At 40.4% G+C, this 21,699-nt stretch overlaps 1 protein-coding gene across 2 annotated transcripts in view; it reads right to left on the bottom strand.

Moving 5' to 3' along the window:
- Window positions 1-94: 94 nt before the first annotated feature.
- Window positions 95-21,699, bottom strand: part of LOC108036342 (broad-complex core protein isoforms 1/2/3/4/5) — a 56,186-nt gene continuing 34,581 nt past the window's right edge. Inside the window, exons 4-11 of one of the 2 annotated variants that reach the window (XM_044092404.2) lie at window positions 6,694-7,683; window positions 6,372-6,510; window positions 5,727-6,278; window positions 5,027-5,221; window positions 4,583-4,972; window positions 3,815-3,917; window positions 3,548-3,731; window positions 95-2,899 (exon numbers count right to left, since the gene is read on the bottom strand). In XM_044092404.2, the coding sequence (XP_043948339.1) occupies window positions 2,582-2,899; window positions 3,548-3,731; window positions 3,815-3,917; window positions 4,583-4,972; window positions 5,027-5,221; window positions 5,727-6,278; window positions 6,372-6,510; window positions 6,694-7,683 (2,871 nt within the window). In that variant the 3' untranslated portion in view covers window positions 95-2,581. Of the gene's footprint in view, window positions 2,900-3,547; window positions 3,732-3,814; window positions 3,918-4,582; window positions 5,222-5,726; window positions 6,279-6,371; window positions 6,511-6,693; window positions 7,684-21,699 lie in introns of both variants that reach the window. The other variant, XM_017112397.3, reaches the window with a different exon arrangement.

Raw genomic sequence — 21,699 nt, forward strand, 5'->3', positions numbered from 1 at the left:
CATCATATCTAAAAAACCCATAAAAATAAAAGACATTGCTTAACCATGAAATTCACTGTCTCAAAAGAAAGCTCTGTATGATAATAAAACAGCATTTCAGATGAAATAAAAGGTATTTAATATTATTTAATAATTTTTATTTATAGTACCTCACTTTAAAAATTACGTTATACCAATATTACATTAAATGTTGTTTGTTTATTACATGGGTTTTCGCTATTTCGGCCGTTACATAGATTGTTTTCAGTGTTTCTTTTTGGGTTTACATTTACCGTTTACAATAGATATTTTGCTGTATATGCATATTTGATAATCCAAAATGTGCTATAATATTGTGTGGTTAAGGGTTACTCTTACACATTTAGTTATCTTAAAATTTTAAATGTAATATTTTATTTTACGCTCTTTACGCTTCTGTGATTCGCCTTCATTTTCGATTCTTCTTCAAGTTGCTGGGTTCATTTTTTAATTGCTCTTGCGACAATTTTAACAAGGTTATAATGATATTTTTTGTTTTGTTTTATTGTTGATTTAACTCTTGTAGATGCTACTTCGTATGCTTTTATTAATGTACAATGATATACAGTTTTGCTATAAAACATTAAAATGAATCCAACTAAAGATAATAGGAATAGAATTAAATTATGTTGAGTTTAAGGTAAGCATATTGCATTCAGTTCTACGGGTCTATAACGCTAAAATAAATTAATTTGCAACATTTGATTTTTGTAATTTTCAGATACCTGTTCCCCTAAGTCAACTAACAACTAAAGAAACTATTCAAATGTATTTACAAAGATTTCCAAGTGCTCTCCGCACACGTAAAATTAGAATGAAACCAAAAATAGTTGAAGTTACTTCAGATGGGTGATTACAGATCCGTTTTTCTTCGATTCCTAAATATGTAGATACGCTAGTGGAAGCTATTATACATTTTCGTTTTTTTTTAGTTTCTAATTCAAAATTTTGAATATAATTTGTTACTCCTTGTAGATTTTATTTCCGATTTTCGTTAAAGATACAAATAGGTCTACTTCCTTTTCGGGGGCAACCAAAAACCGCTTGAATAAGGGGTTCTTTAATAAAGGAAGGGTTTATTATTACTACACTAAGACGTTTTACAGTTCGCTTAGAGGTGTTTTTGCATCCATATATATACGTGTATATTTATTGGTTGATTTCTCTTACAAGCTTACTATAACTCTTTGTTTTGAATGCGATTTCGAAAGGACATTATTTAGATTTAGAGCTTAACATTAACAACATTTGCAGATTGATTCGGTAATTTCGGCTGCTTGTGTTTTCCTCTTTCTGGTTCTATCAAAAATACATTCCATGTGTTGTTTCCTTGCAATTACTTCATTACTATGTATTACAATTTATTGGCTACTCTCTTAATTCAGTTGAAATCAAAATAAATGTGGTTGATTCAGGGCGCCTCCAGTTTAATTCAAATAACTCTCTTATCTGATCTGTTGTCATTACAAGCTAATGAGTTTAATTTCTAGGACCTTGATAATTTGGTTTAACTCTACATTAAGGTATTCTCCCCTTCGTTCTCTCCGTTCAAACAATATATGGTTATAAAGCATTTGATTCATGTATGGGTTGTGTGTTGTATGCGTGTGTTCACTATAGTTTTGGGCTTGGGTTTCTACAGTTTTAGGCGCACTTTCAGTCTCACACTAAGCGAAAATTATAACAAAACGCAGGCGGGGGCACTATTAGCTCCTTTTAATTAGTTCAAGGTTCTCAGAAATGGTCACGAGTCCAATCAAATCCATGTCCATTGATAACAAAGTGCTCTTAAAACCGCGAGCCCAAAACGAATCCATTCATCTTTCGAGTCTAGGCAAATCTAAAATTCATTTTTCTCTTACGATCTAGGTATGTGTTGTTTATCTTCAAATTACTTAACTAGAACAAAGGACTTTTGCGAACCTAATACCTAACATAACTATGTTCCGTATAATGTAGATAAAGCATATTTCGTTATATATTTACATTTTATACACATCTCGGTTGTGTAATTAATGTCCATCTAGTTCAAAAAGGGGTTTCTTCTTGTTTTTCCGTTTTTTTTTTTTAGTTTTGTGATTGCTTTGTCCTACACCCTTGGGAATTTTTTGTCTGCGGGTCATTTATATAAATGTAGTATATCTTTCTAACTGACTGACTACTGCTGTTTGGACAATAGCAAATGAAACTGCCGCAGCTTGCGCTTCCAGTGCTTGCAATTAAATCTAAACTTGATGTCCTCGGGCCTGGCCACTCCGGCAATTGTTTCCAACTCATGATGCTGATGTGGCTGATCCTGCTCCTCCTGCTCTCAACGCTTTTGCTTGTTGGCTTTTTTGCGCTTGCTGGTGCCGCCGCTGACCGAAGCCGACGAGCCACTGGCCGCCACCGGCGGGGGTGGAGCACTAGACGCACCGCTGACCAGTGCCGATATGCTGGCAAAGGGCGTGCTGCTGGCCGCCGTGCTGCCACTAGTGCTGGCTCCTCCCACTCCTCCTGCTCCACCACCTCCTGCTCCTCCACCGCCGGTGCTGCCCATTATTGCCGCAGCATGCAGTGATTCTCAACTACGCTCCGGCGTCCCGTGGTGCTGATAGATCTGCTGGAGCTGCTGCTGTTGCTGCTGCTGCTGGCTGTGCACCACCTGACTGCTCGATGTGACCACATCCTGCTGCATGTGCTGCGGATGGTGGCCCGGATGGGGCGACTGCTGCTGCTGTTGCTGCTGCTGCTGTTGCATGTGAACTACGTGCTGCTGCATGTGCTGCGGCGTCGGCGGTCCCTGCTGCGGCGTACTGTGATGCTGCGGAGTGCTGTGGTGCTGCGGCGTTGGCGGATGCGGCGACGGGCTGTACGGGAACTGCTGCTGTAACATATGCAACTTTGCATAAATAAATTGATTTTCTCGGTTAGTCAAAGCTGGCATTTGTGTGTAATGTTTGCGTGGGGGATTGAAAAAAATAGGTGTGTGGGTGGGGAAAATAAAATCGATGACGCAGTGGTTACTTGCATGGCTATTAGCAGCCTTACGCTTATAAACAAGCCAAGTTAAGTAAATCTAATTAGAAATGTGTTAATTAATAGCTAAAAAAAAGATGGGCTGAATTTTTAAATTTAAAGTTATCTAAAAACCCCTAAAAAGGTAAAAGGTCAAATATTCAAAGGACAATATAGTATTTTACTTTATAAAGTAATATATTAATAATATATTTTCAGCTCCACATTAGAAAACAGACTGTCGTCAATAAAAATAAAATATCCACATCAACAGATATTTGCATAAACAAATGATTTATCAAGGTGTCTGAATATTCCAAAATTTAAAAAATAAAAATCTATCTATATATCCATGGGGAATTTGGCACAAAAAAATGTTTAATTTTAAATTTAAGAATTTTAAAATAAGCAAAAATAAATTATTGTTTTAGGATGAGTTTCGATCATTGTGCGTTTTGAAGATTTTAAGTTCAGAGTTTGTGGGCTGGTTTAAGTGTTCTTTTGGCTTTTCAACCGACACATGGCTACCTACCGAATTCTCCTGACTGTGCTCGATAATCTCAATGCTGCCGGTGGTGTTGCCCGAGGTGTTGAGCAGCGCCACGCCACTCGTGTTGGCCACCACGTCGTATTTGCCGCGCTTGAAGCGGCCGTAGAGCGAGCTGTAGGGCAGGTTATAGTGGATGGCCGCCTGGTTGATGGACATTTGGCCAACGCTGTGGGGAATATGCGTCGGAAATGGTGATTAGCGACTTAATTGACGCCACTAGTTCGTGGCACACACTGCCAACACACTCACCGCACTGAGTTCAGTGCCTCGTTCATGGCATCCTCGGACCAGGGCGTTGGATTCGAACGCGACAGCTCAATGCCCTCCCGTTTGCAGCGTCCGTAAAGTGTTCCTTTGAGGCGTTTGATGGGGTGGAAGAGTGGGATTAGTCACAGCAAAATCAGATCACAAGAGGGCAACGGGAATGGGTCGAAAGCAAGAGCACTTTTTTAGAGGCTAAAGTGCTAGGTGAAGTTTGAAAGTACTTTTTCACATTGGCTTCCAGTTATTAAAGGGTTAAGGCTATTTTAAGTTCAATTAGGATACTTCCGAAAATCAAGTAAATCAAAGAAATTGGAAAATATTTTATAAAAATACCCCGAAAAGGGTAAAAATAGTTTATTGATCTTTAGAATGAATGGTTCTCTATAATTTAGGATATTTAGGATATTAGAACCGAGTATTTTAGGGAAATTGGAAAATATTTTATGAGAATACATTTTAGGTATAAAAGAAAAAAGGTCTTTAATAGATCATGAATAGTTTAATAGATAATATATCATAAAGTACAAATAATATTTTTTAATTATGTGGGATATTTTTTTAATTTATTTTCCGGATCTCGAGTATATTGATTTATGTGAGAAATAAATGTTTTGCTTTAAAGAGTTATAATGTCGGACCCTTTGGAACCTCGGGGGCTTCTAATTAATATTTTGCCCATCTACTCCTAACCGTCTTTCAAAGTAAACGCATGGTATGAAGCACCAAATCTTCGACCGGATCCAGACAACTTACCTGTGGGTATGCCAAACTCAGCGCTGGCCTTCTGCACCGATGTGTTACCCGCCCGAATCGCCTCCAAGGCACGCTCCAGATCCTCGGGCGTCCACGTGGTTGGGGCGGCATTGAACGGCGCCGCAAGGCGGATGCCCTCGCGCCGGGCAATCTTGTAGAGCGTCGAGGAGGGGATGCCGAAGGCCTTTGATGCCTTGTTCGCGGATATCTGACCCGAACGCAGCGCCTCCAAGGCATTCTGCAGGGCATCCTCGTTCCACGACTTGGTGCCGCCCTCCTTCTTGGGCGTTTCGATGCCCAAACGATGAGCACGTTGCCACAGGGTGGTCGATGGGATGCCATAAATGGCGGATGCTTTCGTCAGGCTCATGTTTTGGTTCTTTAATGCATCTAAAGCTGAATTCATATCATCTTGTGTCCAAGCTTTGGGACCATTAAACTGACCTTTCTCGCCAGAGCCAGAGCCAGCCCCACCACTCATGCCCCCACCACCACCAGCACCGCCCGGCCCCGGGCCGCAAACGCTGCCACCCATGCCGTGCTGCTGATCCAAATTCGTATAGTGCGGCTCCTTCTGATCGTGCGGCGAGCCATTGGCGATCATCATTGAATCCTCGCTCGTGTCCGAGTTGTACATGTCTGCAAATGCGGAGAAAATGGGTTGTGAGTATATAACAGTAATAATATTATAAAAGTTTTAGCAAATAAGAGATGTAGTTCGGAAATCCTGGTCTATTTATAAAGTTTTTCTCGTTCTCATGGAAAACTAAAGATAGATTTTAAATCCTAGAAGAGTCTTCAGAGATTTAAAACTATTTTAAACCTTAAACAGTTTATATAACCTACTATTAATAAGTCAGAATGATGAGAAAACAGACCTCTAAATATTTTCACAAGATTCAAAAGGGTTTTACTATTCGATAAATGTTTTACTCAGCTTAGGTATTAATTATTTCGGACTGATTTAAAGTTATACAATTCATTAAATATTTGAAGACAGAATCAATCAGTTTCTTAAATGACAATCCCATTTGATACACTAAATACGAACTGGGAAACAAAGTTGCATAAGGCAACTCGAATAATCTTCGTTTTAAAAGTTAATTACCGACTGATAATCCCAATTCTCTAACCCACAACTCACCCATGTGCCCCGAGGACATCATATTGACAATCTCTGGCGTTATTATCATGCCCGGCTCGTGTTTAATCTGGCTTGGATCAATCTCCATGACGGTAGCACCGCCGATATCGGCGTGCGTCACATGTCCCCCATGTTGCCCATGCACTCCGGCTGCTGCTGCCGCTGCTGCGGCTGCTGCTGCCTGTTGTTGCTGCTGATGGTGCTGCTGCTGCTGTTGCTGCTGCAACTGACTCTGGGCCAACAGCTGCTGAGCATGGAGATGCTGATGTTGCTGCTGTTGTTGCTGCTGCTGGTGCTGTTGGTGTTGCTGCTGCTGCTGTTGCTGCTGGTGGGCCTGGTGATGGGCATGTTGCTGCTGGGCCTGGCTTAGTGCATGCTGCTGGGCAGCGGCCAGGTGCTTGGCCTCGATCACCTCGCTTTTGATGTGCTGCACCATATTCGAGTTGCTCTCATCGCCGGTGTGGTGATGTGATATCGAGTGCATGGGGGACTGATCAAGCCGATGTATCTGCTGAGCCAGATGATTGTCTATATCGAGCGGTTCGGTGGGATCTGTTTGGGGAGAAACAAAGTGTTAGTTGTGGGCAACCGTAGGATAGGTGATTTACAGGCGGTACCGCGTACACTACCGAATCAAAAACTCACTTGATAGATCGCGCGTGTCCGTGCTGGGGTTGCAGGACAGATCGACGTGCTCCGTTACGGTGACTGGGGTGGCAGATGGTGCTGGTGGCTCGGGTGTGAAGTCCAGGAATCCCATGGGCACGCCCAACAGGCCGCCGTTCTGCAGGCAATCCAGATTTTTAGTGGGTGGGGAGAGAGAGATAGGAATGTCAGGTTAGCAAAAATAATGTTCAATATCCCCGTGGAGATCCTATGCGATCGGCAATAGATCGATAGATCTCTTGGCGAACTGAGAGAGTGTGGACAATGCTAACTAAACCAAAAAACTAGCTAACCAACTTACCATGCCCATGCCTAAACTAGTCATATTTTTTGTATCTTTTCCGTCGCGCGCTACTACAATTTGTGTGACGATGGCTTGGCCGGTGGAGGTCACGCCGCTCACGCCCGCTGCATTGTTCGAGCCGCTGGATGAATTGGACGCCGGCGATGCCACCGACTGCTCGGTCTTGCAGATCTTATTCGGCTTACTCTCGTGCTCGTGATCGTGGCTGTGCTCGTGATCGTGCTCGTGCTCGTGATCGTGGCCGTGACCGTGTCCTCCGTGGTGATGTCCTGTGTGCTCGTGATCGTGATCTTCGACGTCGGAATCGTCGCCGGTGGCCGACACTGGTATATAATTGCCGTCGGCCGTCTGCTGTAGGCTCACAATGGAGTTGGGATTCTGGCCCTGGATCAGGATGGTCTGCGGGTGGTGGTGCTGGTGGTGCGCCGGCTGCGGTTGCTGCTGCGATGCGCTGCTACTTGAGCCACCAGAGCTGCCTGCTCCGCCCGATGGCAGATCCGGGGATTTGGAGCGCTTTAGTCGGGACTTGCGCGGCGTGGGCTGCAAACCGGATGAGGGCGTCTGTGGAGCCTGCTGTCCGCCGGCTGAACTTCCGCTGCTGCCGCTGGCCGAGGAGCTAAGCAATTGACCGGACAGGGAAACACTTCCGCTGGCCACTCCGTGTTGCGTCAGCAGGGCAGCGTGGATTTGTTGCTGCTGCTGTTGCTGTTGCTGCTGGGCATGCACCTGCTGCTGCTGTTGCTGCTGCTGGTGCTGCTCCTGTGCCTGTTGTTGCTGCTGCTGGTGGTGTTGCTGCTGCTGCTGTTCCAGGGAGGGCGATGCGGCTCCGGGCACTATGCTGGCGTTTACGATATTGCCAACGACCGCCTGCTGTATGTTCTCCGAAACTGTGATTGTTGCTGTGGCCGCGTCGTTCAGGTCATCCGCATTCTCGGCGGTTTCGCAGAGGCCCTTGATCTTTAGCTGCTCGGCGGTGCGCAGGAGGCCCTGTAAAGAGCAAGGAGGGGAAAATGCAATTAGTCATTTATTCAATTTTATGTTTGGGAGCTTTTTTTATCAGCGATTTTATTATTATATTAGCATCAAAATTTTTTAAAACTATAACTGTTAACTGTTTCCTATTATTATTTAATTTATATTCAAAGATAAAAAACCAATTCTAGTTTTTGGTTCATACAACTCATATGGTATCAGATACAATGGGTACTATCTTTGCCCCGTGTTTCAAGGATATAATCGTATGCATCACCTCAGCTTCTTTTCCCCCAAGGCTAAACAGACTGTGTGGGTTTCCCCGGGCAATTTACACACATTGAATATGGAATGCGGTGATTTGATTGAAAAATAGCCCATATCAGATAGTTGAAAGAGTTCCAAAGTGCCGCACCCATGCCGACGGACAGAAGACGCCCGGGGGAATACATAACAGAGCTTAGGTGATGGAAATTTGTTTCCATTCCATTTTTTTTTCCTACGTTTTCGGTTGTTGGTAGCGAGATGGAAATGGAGGTGGTGGTGTCTCGTGTTTGTCCAGGGAGCTGGAGCTGTGACAGTCATTACGACGTCGCTTGTCTTGGCATGGTCGGTCACCAGTGTCCACAGCAGCAGCAGTGTCCGTTGCCCAACCCGTCCGGCAACAACACTTTCGCCATCGCCAACGACAACGCCCACACACCCAAAACCCAAAACCCTATACCACCCACTGCCACCCTCATTTCCAAACCCCCGCCCCCACTTTTCCCAAACCCAATCCGCTGCAGTTGGCAGTCGCCGCAGCAATTGGACAGACAAATATTTACTTCAGAAGTTTTTCTTTTAAGCAGTGCGCAAAAGCCCTCCTCCTCCGCCTACATATATATATTTTTTTCCATGCCTCGCATTTTAAATTAAAAATACGGAAAAAACACTACGGCTCACGCACACTCCGGCAGCGAAGAAAAAATTCTTATTACCGCCTTTTGCAAAAGAGGGGATGGAGATGGAGGCGGGTTGAAGCTGGGGAGGATTTGGGAAGATGGGCATGGGTTCGGGTACGGCTACTGGGACGGGGAGGGGGGTTCCGGTGGCCCGAGGTCTCCTGGCGTAACAGAAAAGAAATTAAGGCAAAAATTGAGTAGGTTGAAATTTGTGTACCCGTTCTTTCGGTTCGCTCAAGCCGCAAAGAAATGCTGCCCAATCCGTCGACGTCGTCGTCCAGTTTGTGTGTGTTTTTTTAAAAAAAGAGGAAAAAAAATCTTTTCTTCTTCGACAGGAGAAAAAAAAGAAATCACAAAGAGATGGGTCGGGATGGTGGAGGAGATGAAGAATCCTTCGAATAAATGAAAGAATTTTTTCTTCGTTTTTTTGCTGGCGAGCTGTGGATGCAAATGGCAGGCGCCGGAAACGGAACTACAGGCCAAGAGGATGGGGTGCAGCGGAAAGGATGCATGATTGCTCGGCTATATATGAGTGGGTGGGCGGGTCAGATGGAGGCCGCTGTGGTCGCTCTGCTCATCAACGCCAAGAAGACTCGAACCTCTACCCCGCTACCCCTATACTTATTTATTTAAGCAAGACAAAAAGTACATAACAAAATTTACGCAACTTTTTTCCTGGACCTTTTTGTTTTTGCTTTCTTTTCCAGCGCACTTTATTAAAAACAACAAGTACAAAAGAAAAGGGCTGAGGAAATTAAGAGGGAGCCAAAGAGAGTGCGGCACGGAAAATTTAAATAAATTGCGGGAAAAAGGGTTGGAAGGTGAGCCAGCAGAGCGACGCCAAGAAACCGAAGGCGACCCAGGCCCGGGCTCGAACCCAATCCCAAAGACCGATCCGCTGGCCACCTCCTTGGCACAGTTTTTTTCTCTCTGTGCAGAATTTTCCTTGTTTTTAATTACGACAACGACAGAGCACAGAGCTCTCTAATGGCCGTGAGGGCACACCCGGACTTTGGACTAGGGACTCCGGACTTCGGTCTACGGACCTCGAACCTCGGACTTCTCCGGACTGTCCGGGTCTTATGTAAAGCAAAACACACACACACACATCCGTGCAAAACCCCTGGAAAAAAGGCTGCGTGGCAAAGAAGTCTTGGCAGGCAAGTTGAAGGAAAAAATTGGCATTGGGCAGGTATATATACGTATGTATCCAAGAGTTGCTACCCCAAAAAAAAAATCGAAATCCTGGAAAAATCAAAGGAGAAGAGCAAAGAAAAATCACTGCCCCATCGCCTGGTTTTGATAATCTCCCACTGCAAATTCCAATTAAAAACTCTTCATGTGCCAAAGTCAAATCAAAGAGAGAGGAGCACAGCTCGGAGAAAAGGGAGGTTGCTTGGCTATATCTCCGCCTTTCCTATTGAAATTCTAACGCAATTAGTGCATGAAAATAAAGCGCCAATGCTGCGTATGAGTGATATATAGCTTAAATGGCACAATGGCTAGTTGAGTTCGGTTCGCTTGAGCTCAGCTCTCTGGGGGTACAAAAAAACTGGGGACCAGGACCAGTCGGGCATAATTGAAAAGCGAGACCGGCTGACAACCAGAGTAACAAGCACGTGAACTGCAAAAAAAAAATGGCTTCAAATGGTTAGTGAACAAGAATCGCACGGGAAGGAAAGCTGGTTGTGAGGGTGAAATGCAAAAACCCTGATCAAAGAAGCCAAATCTGTCTAAACCATAAATGGAGCACGTTCGTGGGGCAACGATGTGGCCATAAATACAGGGGAGACGACACTTTCAGGGCCTTAATTAATAGCACGATATTAAGATGTCCCTCTGTTCGTTATTGAAAAGTTCACAAAGAAGCCATTTTACCTTCTTTTAAGTTCAATATTTGAATATATATCTAGACTTTTATGCAAATGTTATCGCAATTACAATAACCTTGCATTGTAGCGTTTTTTAAATAACATTGTATCTTTTAAATATATATTTTGTATGTATTGTAATTCTTTAAAGATGTATATTTCATCATTACACACACTCATTACATATTTCAATTCGTTAAGTTCCCAAATCTTATTAAATTTATCAAATTATTCTTAAATAAAACTATACTACGACAAAAAAGAAACAAGAAATAAGGGAGTGCGAGGGAGATGTAGATATACATGCAGCAAGTCGGCTGTTTTCTAAATTGCACTTTATTTGCCTATAAATTTTAATTAAGTTACCCGATTTAAACAATTTTCGACATTTAGTTGGGTATTGATAATCAGAATGAATTCCAATTTGAAATTTTTCAAAATTAATGAAATTTGTAAATTATCTACAAAAAGAGATAAGCAAAGTAATTGTTATTTTTTATTTATTCTATTTCAACATATAACATATTATATTCAACATATAATTTGATTGTCTCATGCTCCATTTAAAAACCTAGGTATTTGTACATATTATCCTACCACCCACTTATTTTCATCAGACAATTTGGACGTACCTTAAACACTTCCTGCCATTAGACACGAAGTACAGTACCCACCCAACGATCCTAGCTACAAGCCCAAGCTGTGGAAAAATCAATAATTACTAATGTAACTAAATACAATTAAAAGCACAACCAAAAAAATGGAAAAAAAAGGATTACACATACACATAGAAAGGAGAAAATCGCGGGCATTTTCATGCAGAGACAAATGAGCGGAAGGAAGGGCAGCAGCAACAAAAACAACAGCAGAGGCTGAAAGCAAAAAAAAATCGGGAAAAATGCGCTTACTTACAGCCCAGTTGGCAAATGGGCAACCCAGGATGCTACCCCCATCCCGAGTATTTGTTCCACACCCCGTGGACCGCCGCTTTCCCGGGTTTCCCGCCGACTATCAAAGACAATGGCGGGCCCATTCAAGGGTTTAAAATTTCAGCATTTGCATTTTTCCCCCTCGATGCCCAACACAGCCCTTTCCACATCCCATTTTGCTGTGCAGTAATTTCATTTCATTTACCATTTTTTTATTCCTGTTTTTTTTTTTTTTTTGTATCTTCTATCATCCTTATCTTCGACTTGATTATTTCTTTCCTACATTTTCTTTATGGTCGCATGCATTTGTCATTGAAGTTTGGGTGGGTCGAATTCACAGCTTGATTAAATGCCCATTCAAGATGAATGGGAAATTACAAGGCGAAAAGGCATCAATTGTAACTGAAACTGAAACTGAAGTACATGTCACAATTTGTCTATATCCGCGATGATAAGCGCCCACCACCCACTAGGTTTGAAGTTTTTTCCTTTGGCGGAGAAAAGCAAAATAATTGCATGCAAATGAGCCACTGACGTGCGGCAGAAAAATCTACATAATCCCACAGATGGTGGTACTACATAGAGAAATCAACCGAGGATTCGAGTTTTAACACGTTTCCAATGAAGGGTATGCATAAGATGAAGTCATTAAAGACAGATACTTTTCTTAAATATTCAATTGCTTGTAGAGTATGATTCTAAAAAAAATTGTTTAAATTTTTCTATCAATATTAAAAGTGTTGGCATTGACAAATTTTCAATATATAATAATATTGCACTTGCGTAGTCATCATAATCTAATTTTTGATTTTAAAAATGAAAGAAACAATTTTTAACTTTGGATTCTTTTTAATGAGTTTATAACTACTAAAATAAATCTAAATTTAAGTAGGTATCATATGGCGGCTAGCATTTTATAATCATTTTGAAATCTTATATTTAACGAGGATTTTTGTCATAAATAATAATTGGTTTAAAACAGCCAGTCAAAAAAGTATTTATGAAAGTAACAAATGCTCTCCCCTCGTTAATTTTCTTAACCTAAGCTTAACCCTTTCTTGTTTTCTTTTTAACCGAAAATAAAAACATAATAAATTCAGTGAACCACAAATCAATTTCTAATCTTGGGAGCCCCACTGATTACTCTTTTGGCATTTTGATTTAAAACCAGCGGCAAGAAAAACAGTGGGCACTCACTAACAGGTAATTTCTGATTAAGAGTCGTGGCCTCAAGTTGCCAATTTCTACAGCGTTCGATATTTACCTGCAACGAGACAGAAGAAAAGAGAAAATTTGCAAATTAGTTGAAATGCATAATTAGTTTGATAAAAATTTAAAATTTGTTTTTTTAGATAGTAAGGCCAAAGCAGATGAATTAGCAAAATTCACAAATTAATTATGTGATTTTCAGAATACCTCCATTGAAAGCCGAGGCGAGTCGAGGGGGAGTTTCAGACGCTGAAGAAGACAAGGAAGGGGAAACTTTTCGAAAGCGGAACCAAACCAGTTGCTCCGATGGCTGAGTTTTGCTTGATCATCAATAAGAAAACAAAATGGAGTCGAGCCATCGCAACGTTAACAACACCAACTAATTGCCCAGTTAGCGATAGATACAAAGATACAAAGATACTTATGTGTATATATATTCATTTTCAACACAATGAGCTCCGCTGCTGGCAATTGAGTACAGGAAGTTACAGAAAATTGTTGTTGAAACACATACCACGCTTAATATCAAATAAAATATTAACCAGAACGAGAGTAGAACTTGAAAACTTCCCATATCTTATGGAGAAACAGCTTAGTCGCATTAAAACTCAACTAGAATTCAGTTCACATTTTTTGCTTTGATTGTGAAGAACTTCATTCAGAGAAAATCCAGTAGATGGGGTGAAATGAAAGCAAATTGGTAAGCAAGTAAATTACAAAATTGCTGATTGAGATACACGTACCAATCCAAAGGTGTTCAAAAGAGACGGAAGACCAAAAAGTATATATATACGTATGTACAAATATACTTATAAAGCAGAGAAAAAGCAACAAAATCAAATATTCGCTAGCTGCAAAAGTTTATTGAACTTTTTTCGACGTTTCGCTGGGCTCTTATTATGGCTCCATTATATTGTTTTTGTTGCCCGACTTGGGTAAGGTGTACGCCAAAGTTATAAAACCGGCAGGCAACAACAGTAACCAACGCATATTAATGAGTTTTGCATGCGACGCGACTTTTGGGTTTCACTCGATGGTGTGTGTGCGCGTGCAGAAGGTATTTTCATAGCCAATTAACAAAGGTAAAAAATGAGACCTATGTACTATATAATACCCAAAATTACATGGTACATTTTCAGCTCTTTTAATTGGTCCTGCATTTTGGAAAGTTTTTTGTCAAATTATTAGTATTATAATAGAAATAACTTCGAATTTCTAAACAAGTTTGGAATTTTATTGATACGAAATATCATAATTTAACTTCTCAAACACTATTTCAGTTGAAAATCTGTATGGAATGTAATATTATTGTATAAAAAATAAAAGTATAAACGAGTATAGTTAACTTTAAACTGAACACCTGAAACACATACTTTTTTACTTTTGTTTTTCATAAGATATTCCAAAAAACGTTCCCCAAAATTTCATAGTGACAAGTAAAAGCAGAAGTAGCACTGCGGTATCTTAAGGGAAAATAAGACAAAGCTAAAAGAGGAAAAATCAAGCCACTAGACGACCTTCAATCATAAAAAGAAATGCGGAGGAAACCTTGAAAAGCGCCATAAAAATCAAATAAAACAAATGCGAGCAAAAGGGGGGAAAATGCAATTTTAGGTTATAACCCCTCTCACAAACACACGCACGCACACACATTCACTCCGCGTAACAAAAAGCGTGAAAATGTATGAATGAACTTCTAGCCCTCGCTGTCTGCCTCCTTTCCCCCACATCACTCCCTCTCACTCACGCCCAATGTGTGTGCTTAACTTTTGATATTGAAATGGAGGAACAAGCCAGCAAAAGGAGAGGAAAAACAAAATAAACAAAAAATAACATAAATTGATAGACCCAGAACGAAAAGGGGGCAAAGCAAAGTAAATGCTAAATTTCACGAGCAAAACAAGGGAGCAAAGTAACAAAAAATAATCATAAAAATACTTAACACACACACACACGAGGGCATAGAAGAAAAAGATGAAGAAGGCAAATAAAGGAAAACAAAAAATAAATAAGTAAAAGTTGAATTTTTCCAAAGAAACTGCAGAGCAAAACAGAGAATTACGCGAAAAATAATAATAATAAAAATGCCAAAGCGAAAAGGAGAGACGCAAAGGCAGACACAAAACAAATAACGTGTGGGAGAGTAGAGTCAGTAAAATACATATATATATGATGAGGATGGTCGGGAAGGGGCTCTAGTGGGGGGGTTCTAGGGGAGGGGGCGCAAGGTGTGACGCAAGAACGCGTCAGACAAACAGACGCAGCAGCAGCAGCATTTTTATAGCCCTGTCTACGCGAAAAAAGGAGGAAAGCAACCAAAAGGCGAGGAGCTGGAAAACATAGAAAAACGTGGCACAATAAGTCGACGTCGTCGTCTCAGACGGAAAAAGCAGGAAAAGCAGCCAAGTGGGGAGCAGGAAGTAGGGCCCGCAAGACAAGGACTCAAAGAGGGGTTCCCCGAGCTTGAATAACATGTGAGCTGGCTTAAAGGAAATCTTAACAAACAAAACCGAATACCCTTTTTTCTGAAATAAACTTATCAGAATTTCAACTTATTTATGATCTTATATGTAAAGCAGTCTTACAAAGTAGTCCTTAGATTTAATGGTTCTATGTTATTAGATCTTAAAAACATAAATCTGATATTAAATATTTAAGATTTTATTTTAAGATATAATATAATCTTTACTGCATCTTCTTATAAAAATGTATTTTCACTTAAATTCTACTTTACTATGAACTTTAATATATAAAACTTAGGAAAAAGTATCATAAGATGATTAATTCTAACAAAATTTAATATTCCTCATTTATAGAAATAATATAATCTTTACTGTACCCTATCCTCTTTTTATAAAAATGTATATCCACCTAATTTCCAATTTACTATGTACTTTAATATATAAACCGTAGGAAAGAGTATCATAAGCAGATGATTATTTCTAACAACATTTAATATTTCTCATTTATAGAAATAATATAATCTTTACTGTACCTAACCCTCCATTTATAAAAAATTATTTTTTTTTTAAATTTCACTTAAATTCCATTTTACTATCTACTATAATACCTAAACCTAAAGAAAGGGTATCATAGGAAGATGCACAAGTGCCGGTGGCTTACCAAAACGCACTCAGTCCTGAACCAAACAATCAAAGAAAAGAGACCGCCATAGGGGAAGAGAAAGAGAGGGGTGTTTGGCATGCGAAAGAGACAGCACCAAGCATGCTAAGCAGCTGTTGAACGGACACCCGGCAGCTGCTACCATATGCACTTGTATCTTTTTGCACACCCGTTGCGTGGGATACGCTCGAAAATCAGGTGGAATAACGGACCAACTCTCGACTGGAGACCCAAAAATAAGCGTTTATCGGGGGCTTATATTTGTGTACCACAAAGTAAACGATGGGGATATGTTGGGGCTACCTTTGTTGGATCCAAAATTGGCAGACAGGAAGCGCAAAATCGAGGACAGATCAAACAATCTCAACAGCTGGCAGGGAAACGAGTTTAAGTATTACCTTATAAGATGCAATATAATGATCTATCTTAAAGATTTATTTAGTATCTTCACCTTCAATAAGGTGATATTTCTAGACCTCCCAAATATTTATTAAAACTTTTTCCCATGCCCATTGAACCCACTCAGAACGTATGTAACCCCAATTGCAAAATGTAGAATTATCCAGATACAAATCGGCAAACTGCAAACAATAGCTTAGGCATAAGAGGCATAAGAGGAGCAGCGGCAGACAAGCGATTCGAACAGGAAGTGTCGGTCATTTGGTCAGAAAAAGGCATATTTATTGGGTTGGATGGAGGGGAAATAAAGCTTGCAGCTGAAATTGAAAACTTATAAAATCGAATCCAAGCGGACCTAAACTGAAATTGAACTCGTACTCGTACTCGTACTCGTCGGGGGAAAGGGCAATAAGCAGCCATCTGGGATGGGGATGGGATCGAGGATTGCGATGTCAGATAGGTTCCACCTTCTGGCCGACTCACACACACACAGTGTACGCTCCGATATACTGGTGAGGCCAAAACACAAATACAAATCGTGAGGCTTAATATGCATGGCTGGATAAATTGCTGGCTGCCCCGAGTCGTCGCCAACGTTGCCTTTGCTGATTGAAGGCAGTCGTCGTCGTCGTCGTCGTCGTCGTTGTGGAGAGCTCAGCTCAGCTGAACTCTGGAAAAAAAGCCAGTGGGTTGCTGGGCGGTAGGGATCCAAAGGGGGGTCCCTTATTGAACACAACATGCCGTTGGGGCGTCCCCAGACTCAGGCTGCGGAGGAGACCACGACGATGACGGTGACGACGACGACGACGCTGGCAGTCAGTCACTCAGCGAGTCTGCTTGATTGGACTTGGACGGACCTCGAAACGTGCCGATTCCCAGCTTGGATATATGCACCCTAGGGTGGTCCGTCATTCAGGGAAATAATTTAAAAAAAATTGTATTTACTTAGAAAAAAATATGACCTATAAGAAATGACTACTCTAAAAAATAGTGTTCATAAAATGTAATAATAATTATACAACATTTTGGTAATTTATTATTTGGAATTTTACTTTTATCATATGCTATCATATCATATTACTCAAAACTGAAAGCATTAAACTCGGAAACTGAAAGAAAAAGGTAGTTTTTTAGTTCAAAAGATGGTTTAAGAAAACATTGCTCATACGTAGTGTGGTCTTTTATTACAAAACCCATAAAATGGACAAGGTTTGGAGATTTTTGTAAGGAAATCGTCAAACATGCTTTAAGATGGTTAATGAAATCACTTTAAAACTACTTCTCCGCAATACAAATGTTCTTTTCTTCGGGAACGCTTTTACTTCAAGAATCTTAAACAAAAAATTCAAGAATTTCTAAAGAAAAAAATATACATTTTTTATTTGTTACATATTTAGTGGGCCACCCTAGTGCAAAAACATATATTTGTATATATGTACATATGCTACAGCGAGCCAGAGTTTTGCTTGTGGCTTCTCTCGGGCAAAGGTTTCGCCAGCCCTTACACACACACATCGGAACACCCAACACACACTGGCACACCACACACTCGCTGTGAAAATACACGGTTAATTTGCCATTTTTATGGTTTCATGCCTTTGGCCTGGACAGTCTAAACAGAAACAGAAACAGAAACAGAAACAGAACTACATACCATGCACATGTACGACTGTATATAATCCCACAACTCAGTTCAAAGAAATTTCATAAAGCAAACTTAATACAGATTATGCATACACACAGCCGTAGATATCTATATAGGAAGATATATAACATATGTATATAGACCGTCGGTCGACTGTTTATGCACAAATCAAAAACTTTGCCGTCTTCAGACGCAGAAGTACAAGAAAAAAAAGAAGAAATTACCAAAAATTTCAATTTCAAAACCCAAAGCCCAAGCCCAAACTGAAGTTCTCCCCTGGGCATCCCTGGGCATGGGATGTCTGTACATCTCTATATGGCGGGTATGTATGTATGGAAGTATGCAAAACTTGGGATGACGAAAGCCAAAAGAAGAAGCCTCAGCTCACCACGCAAAAATCATCATCATTTATGCAGATTTCAAGGCAGTGATAGCGACAGTTTTTCAGAGTGTGTGCGGCCTTTTTTTCGGCTGGGCTGGGGATACATGAGATTTGTCTCCTAACTATGTAGGTACGTTTTTGTAAGGGGACCCCAGCTACAAAATACGTACATAGGGGGGAATATATATGCTCTGGACCATACAGTACGTATCAAAGGTTTAGGATAGTTATTGGACCAGAAACAGTGGAAAGTGAATGGGCTTTCAGGATCAGAAAGTAGGAATAAAGTGTTAGAATATGGTTCAGATACTTTTAAAAGCGAACCGAACCAGCGAACTTGAACCGAACCGGAACCATTTCTTATAAAATTATTTTTGTTTCGTAAAAGGTAACGCCATCTTTTTTTCTACTAGTTGACAAACATTTCATTTTTGTTTTTATATGAATAAAAATCAATGAAAAATAATAACAATTTAATTTAAAAAATTCAAAAAAAAAAATTTTTTTATTTCTTGTTTGAACTTGAACCCTGTTTGCCGCTTATCGACGAACTGGTTCTCAAACCAGAACCAAAAATGAGTTGCTTCACATCCCTAAACTTCCTTATGCTTTGAAAATGTGTATTTGTAATAACCAAACTTGTACAACATTTAAAATTCGATTTATACTCTCCAGACACACTGTATTCCAACTTAGATATGCATAAAATGTAAAATATAACTAACTGGACGCTATCAGAGCCAGAAAAAAACTTCCACTTGAAGCCCCGATCTCACCCCCTCAACCACCTACTGCACCCCCATTTTTTGTTTAGCTTTTTGCAATGCAAATTGTGTTTTTTATAGCAAAAGCACATGCATAAATACATAAACAAACACAGAGACATACATATCAATTTAAAGCCCTCTTTCGGTAAAACTTTCTTCCTTCTCTGGTGGGTTTTTGAAAGTAAATAAAAATAAAAGTGATTGGAACTTTTTCGGAATGATTTTACAAAAGCGATAACAGGGCCAGGCCAGCCAATGAAATATTTATGCCTGTACGATGCGAATATATGGATGTATGTATAGTAAAACATATAGTATGGCGAGGAAGCAAAGATATGAGGGCGCCGCAGCGGACTTTTCTTTCGGTCCGTCGATATCGTTGGCTGGCAACTTATGCGCTTATCGTTTTCGCAGAGTTTCCCACAAGACAGCTGCAATTTGGGACCCTGGAAAAAAACTACATAGGAAACTTTGTAGACGGCATGAGAACAAACCAACTACTAAACGAAATCAAACCAAACCAAACCGAATCTAAAGTGCCGAGCGAACCCTATAATCGAAATCGATTTCGCAATGAGGTATATGTAGACGTGTATATATATATATAAGAAGCGACACCTACAAAGGGGCCATCACCCCACCTCCCAAGACCGTTGAAATGGCACCCGACCAAAGACGATTTGCCAAATTTGCCAAACTTACAAACTGATGGCAATGTCGTGATGGGTATTCTGTTTTTTCGGCACCAATTTATGTGTGTGCGAGTGTTGTGTGTTTGCATGTCTTTGTAAGTAAATTATGTTAATTGTATTCTTCGACTGTCACCGTATCAAACTGCCGGGCAGGCCGGCAAACTGGGGCCCAACAGTCCCAGCTCCATTCCGCAGCCGAATCCGAATCCGAATCCGAATCCCAATCCCAGATACATTCGTGTATATAAAAAATACAATACAATCAGTCAAAATATTGGAAAGCCGAAATCGAAATACACTTGGGGCACAAAAGCAATCTGTAACTTCCATTTAAAATTATAAAAATAAATATAAAAATAGTAATATAAGCTTTTCAATGGACATTTTTTAATATGGTAATGAAACTATTTTAGTTACTACTTGTATGTTATTACCAACTTCTAATATAATGATATAAAAATTCTAGTTTAAACAATTTTCAAATTTTAAACCCAAAATATTCAAAAAAAAATTGAATTTAATATGGTTTATCATAAAATCTACGTTTTGTAATTTGATATCAAATATATTTGTTTAAATCTGTTCTGCTATTTTTGTTTATTTTAAACAAAATACCTTGAGAATTATAGGAAAGGCACACTTTTATGTTTTACACACAAATATCCCTGTGTACTTCTGACTACCCCAAACATAAGGTTATGTACCGAGCAAATATATCTTTATCTGTATCGCAGCGAGCTGAATGTGTGCACATGCGGATCGAAATAAAACAAATTGAAATTCATTTCGTGTGCGAAATGCCGCACAGGCGGGCGCAGAGGGGTTAAAGCTCTCTCGAGCAGGAGCAGAAATCATCCACTATACATCACAAAATCATTTTCAGTGCCCACAAGAGTTATATTTAAAGACCAAAAAATGCGAAACAGAAAAACACGCAGACATCCGTTTTCGAAAACCATTTTTCAAGTTCTTCGTCGTCGATACCAAAATATGATATGCCACTTGAGCAAGATTTTTCAATAGACCTCTAACAAGCCGAGCGGAAGCATTTTGTGTGAGAAACAAAGGCTAAAAAATACAAAAAACAGATGGAAAAATAAAAAAACGTGCGAACCAAACTTACAAACGAGAAAATGCCGGCTCAGGTCGGACATGAGCTGAGAAACTTAATTTTTGGCTGAGTGACTGGCGGTGAGACAAGAAACTGGTTTCCGATTGCCGGTAGGAAAGCCGGGAGGAAAGCGGGCGGGTGCGGGCGCGGTGGTACGCATGACTTCAGCAGCAGACCACAAAAAATACGAGAGAAAAAAACAACATACACTTTGACGCGCCGTTTTCCCAGCTGTTTGTTGACCTCAAAGAGCCAAAGCCAAAGCTCGAAGCTGAAGCCCAAGACGGGCCAAGTCATGGTTATGGCCAGGCCAAGTCGGACCGGGCCATAAAAGAAGAGCAGGCCGAGCGGCCAAACAGCCGAGTTAATAATAGACAGCCAAGTAAGTAAGCCCAAGACGGCGAAAGAGGCAAGACGGGCAGAACGATACTGGTTCTTCAAGGGGCTAAAAGAAGGAGACGGCTGCTTCTGGGGCGAAAGAGAGCGCTACCGAGTGTTGGCTTACACGAGGTTCCCTGGGCGGAAGGAAAAGGAACCCTACAGCGACGGTCAAACTATAGAACTTTTAGTCTATGTCAGTATTATAACCCAATTATACATTTATTAACCCTAATATAAGGCTTTACTTTAATATACATATTATATGGGAACCGTTTGTGTATTAGAGCTTAACCATCTACAAATATATCTATGCTTAGTACGTTTTTTAACCATTAAGTTGGTTGATCAACGGATTAAATATTTATGTTGTACTAAAAAAAAACTTAGTACGCAAGTACTCAATATTTCGGTTGATATGCTATTAGTGTGAATTGTGTCCAGATAATAAATTCCCCCTTTTACAATCAATGTATTTTAATTTGAAGGAATAAACTCCAAGTAATTTTGACTTGTAAGATTTAATTGGTAAGGAATTCTTACTGATTCTCTCCCCCTTTCATTATAAACATTTTTAATTT

Source organism: Drosophila biarmipes, chromosome 2R (genome assembly GCF_025231255.1).
Source record: "Drosophila biarmipes strain raj3 chromosome 2R, RU_DBia_V1.1, whole genome shotgun sequence".
Lineage (NCBI taxonomy): Eukaryota > Metazoa > Arthropoda > Insecta > Diptera > Drosophilidae > Drosophila > Drosophila biarmipes.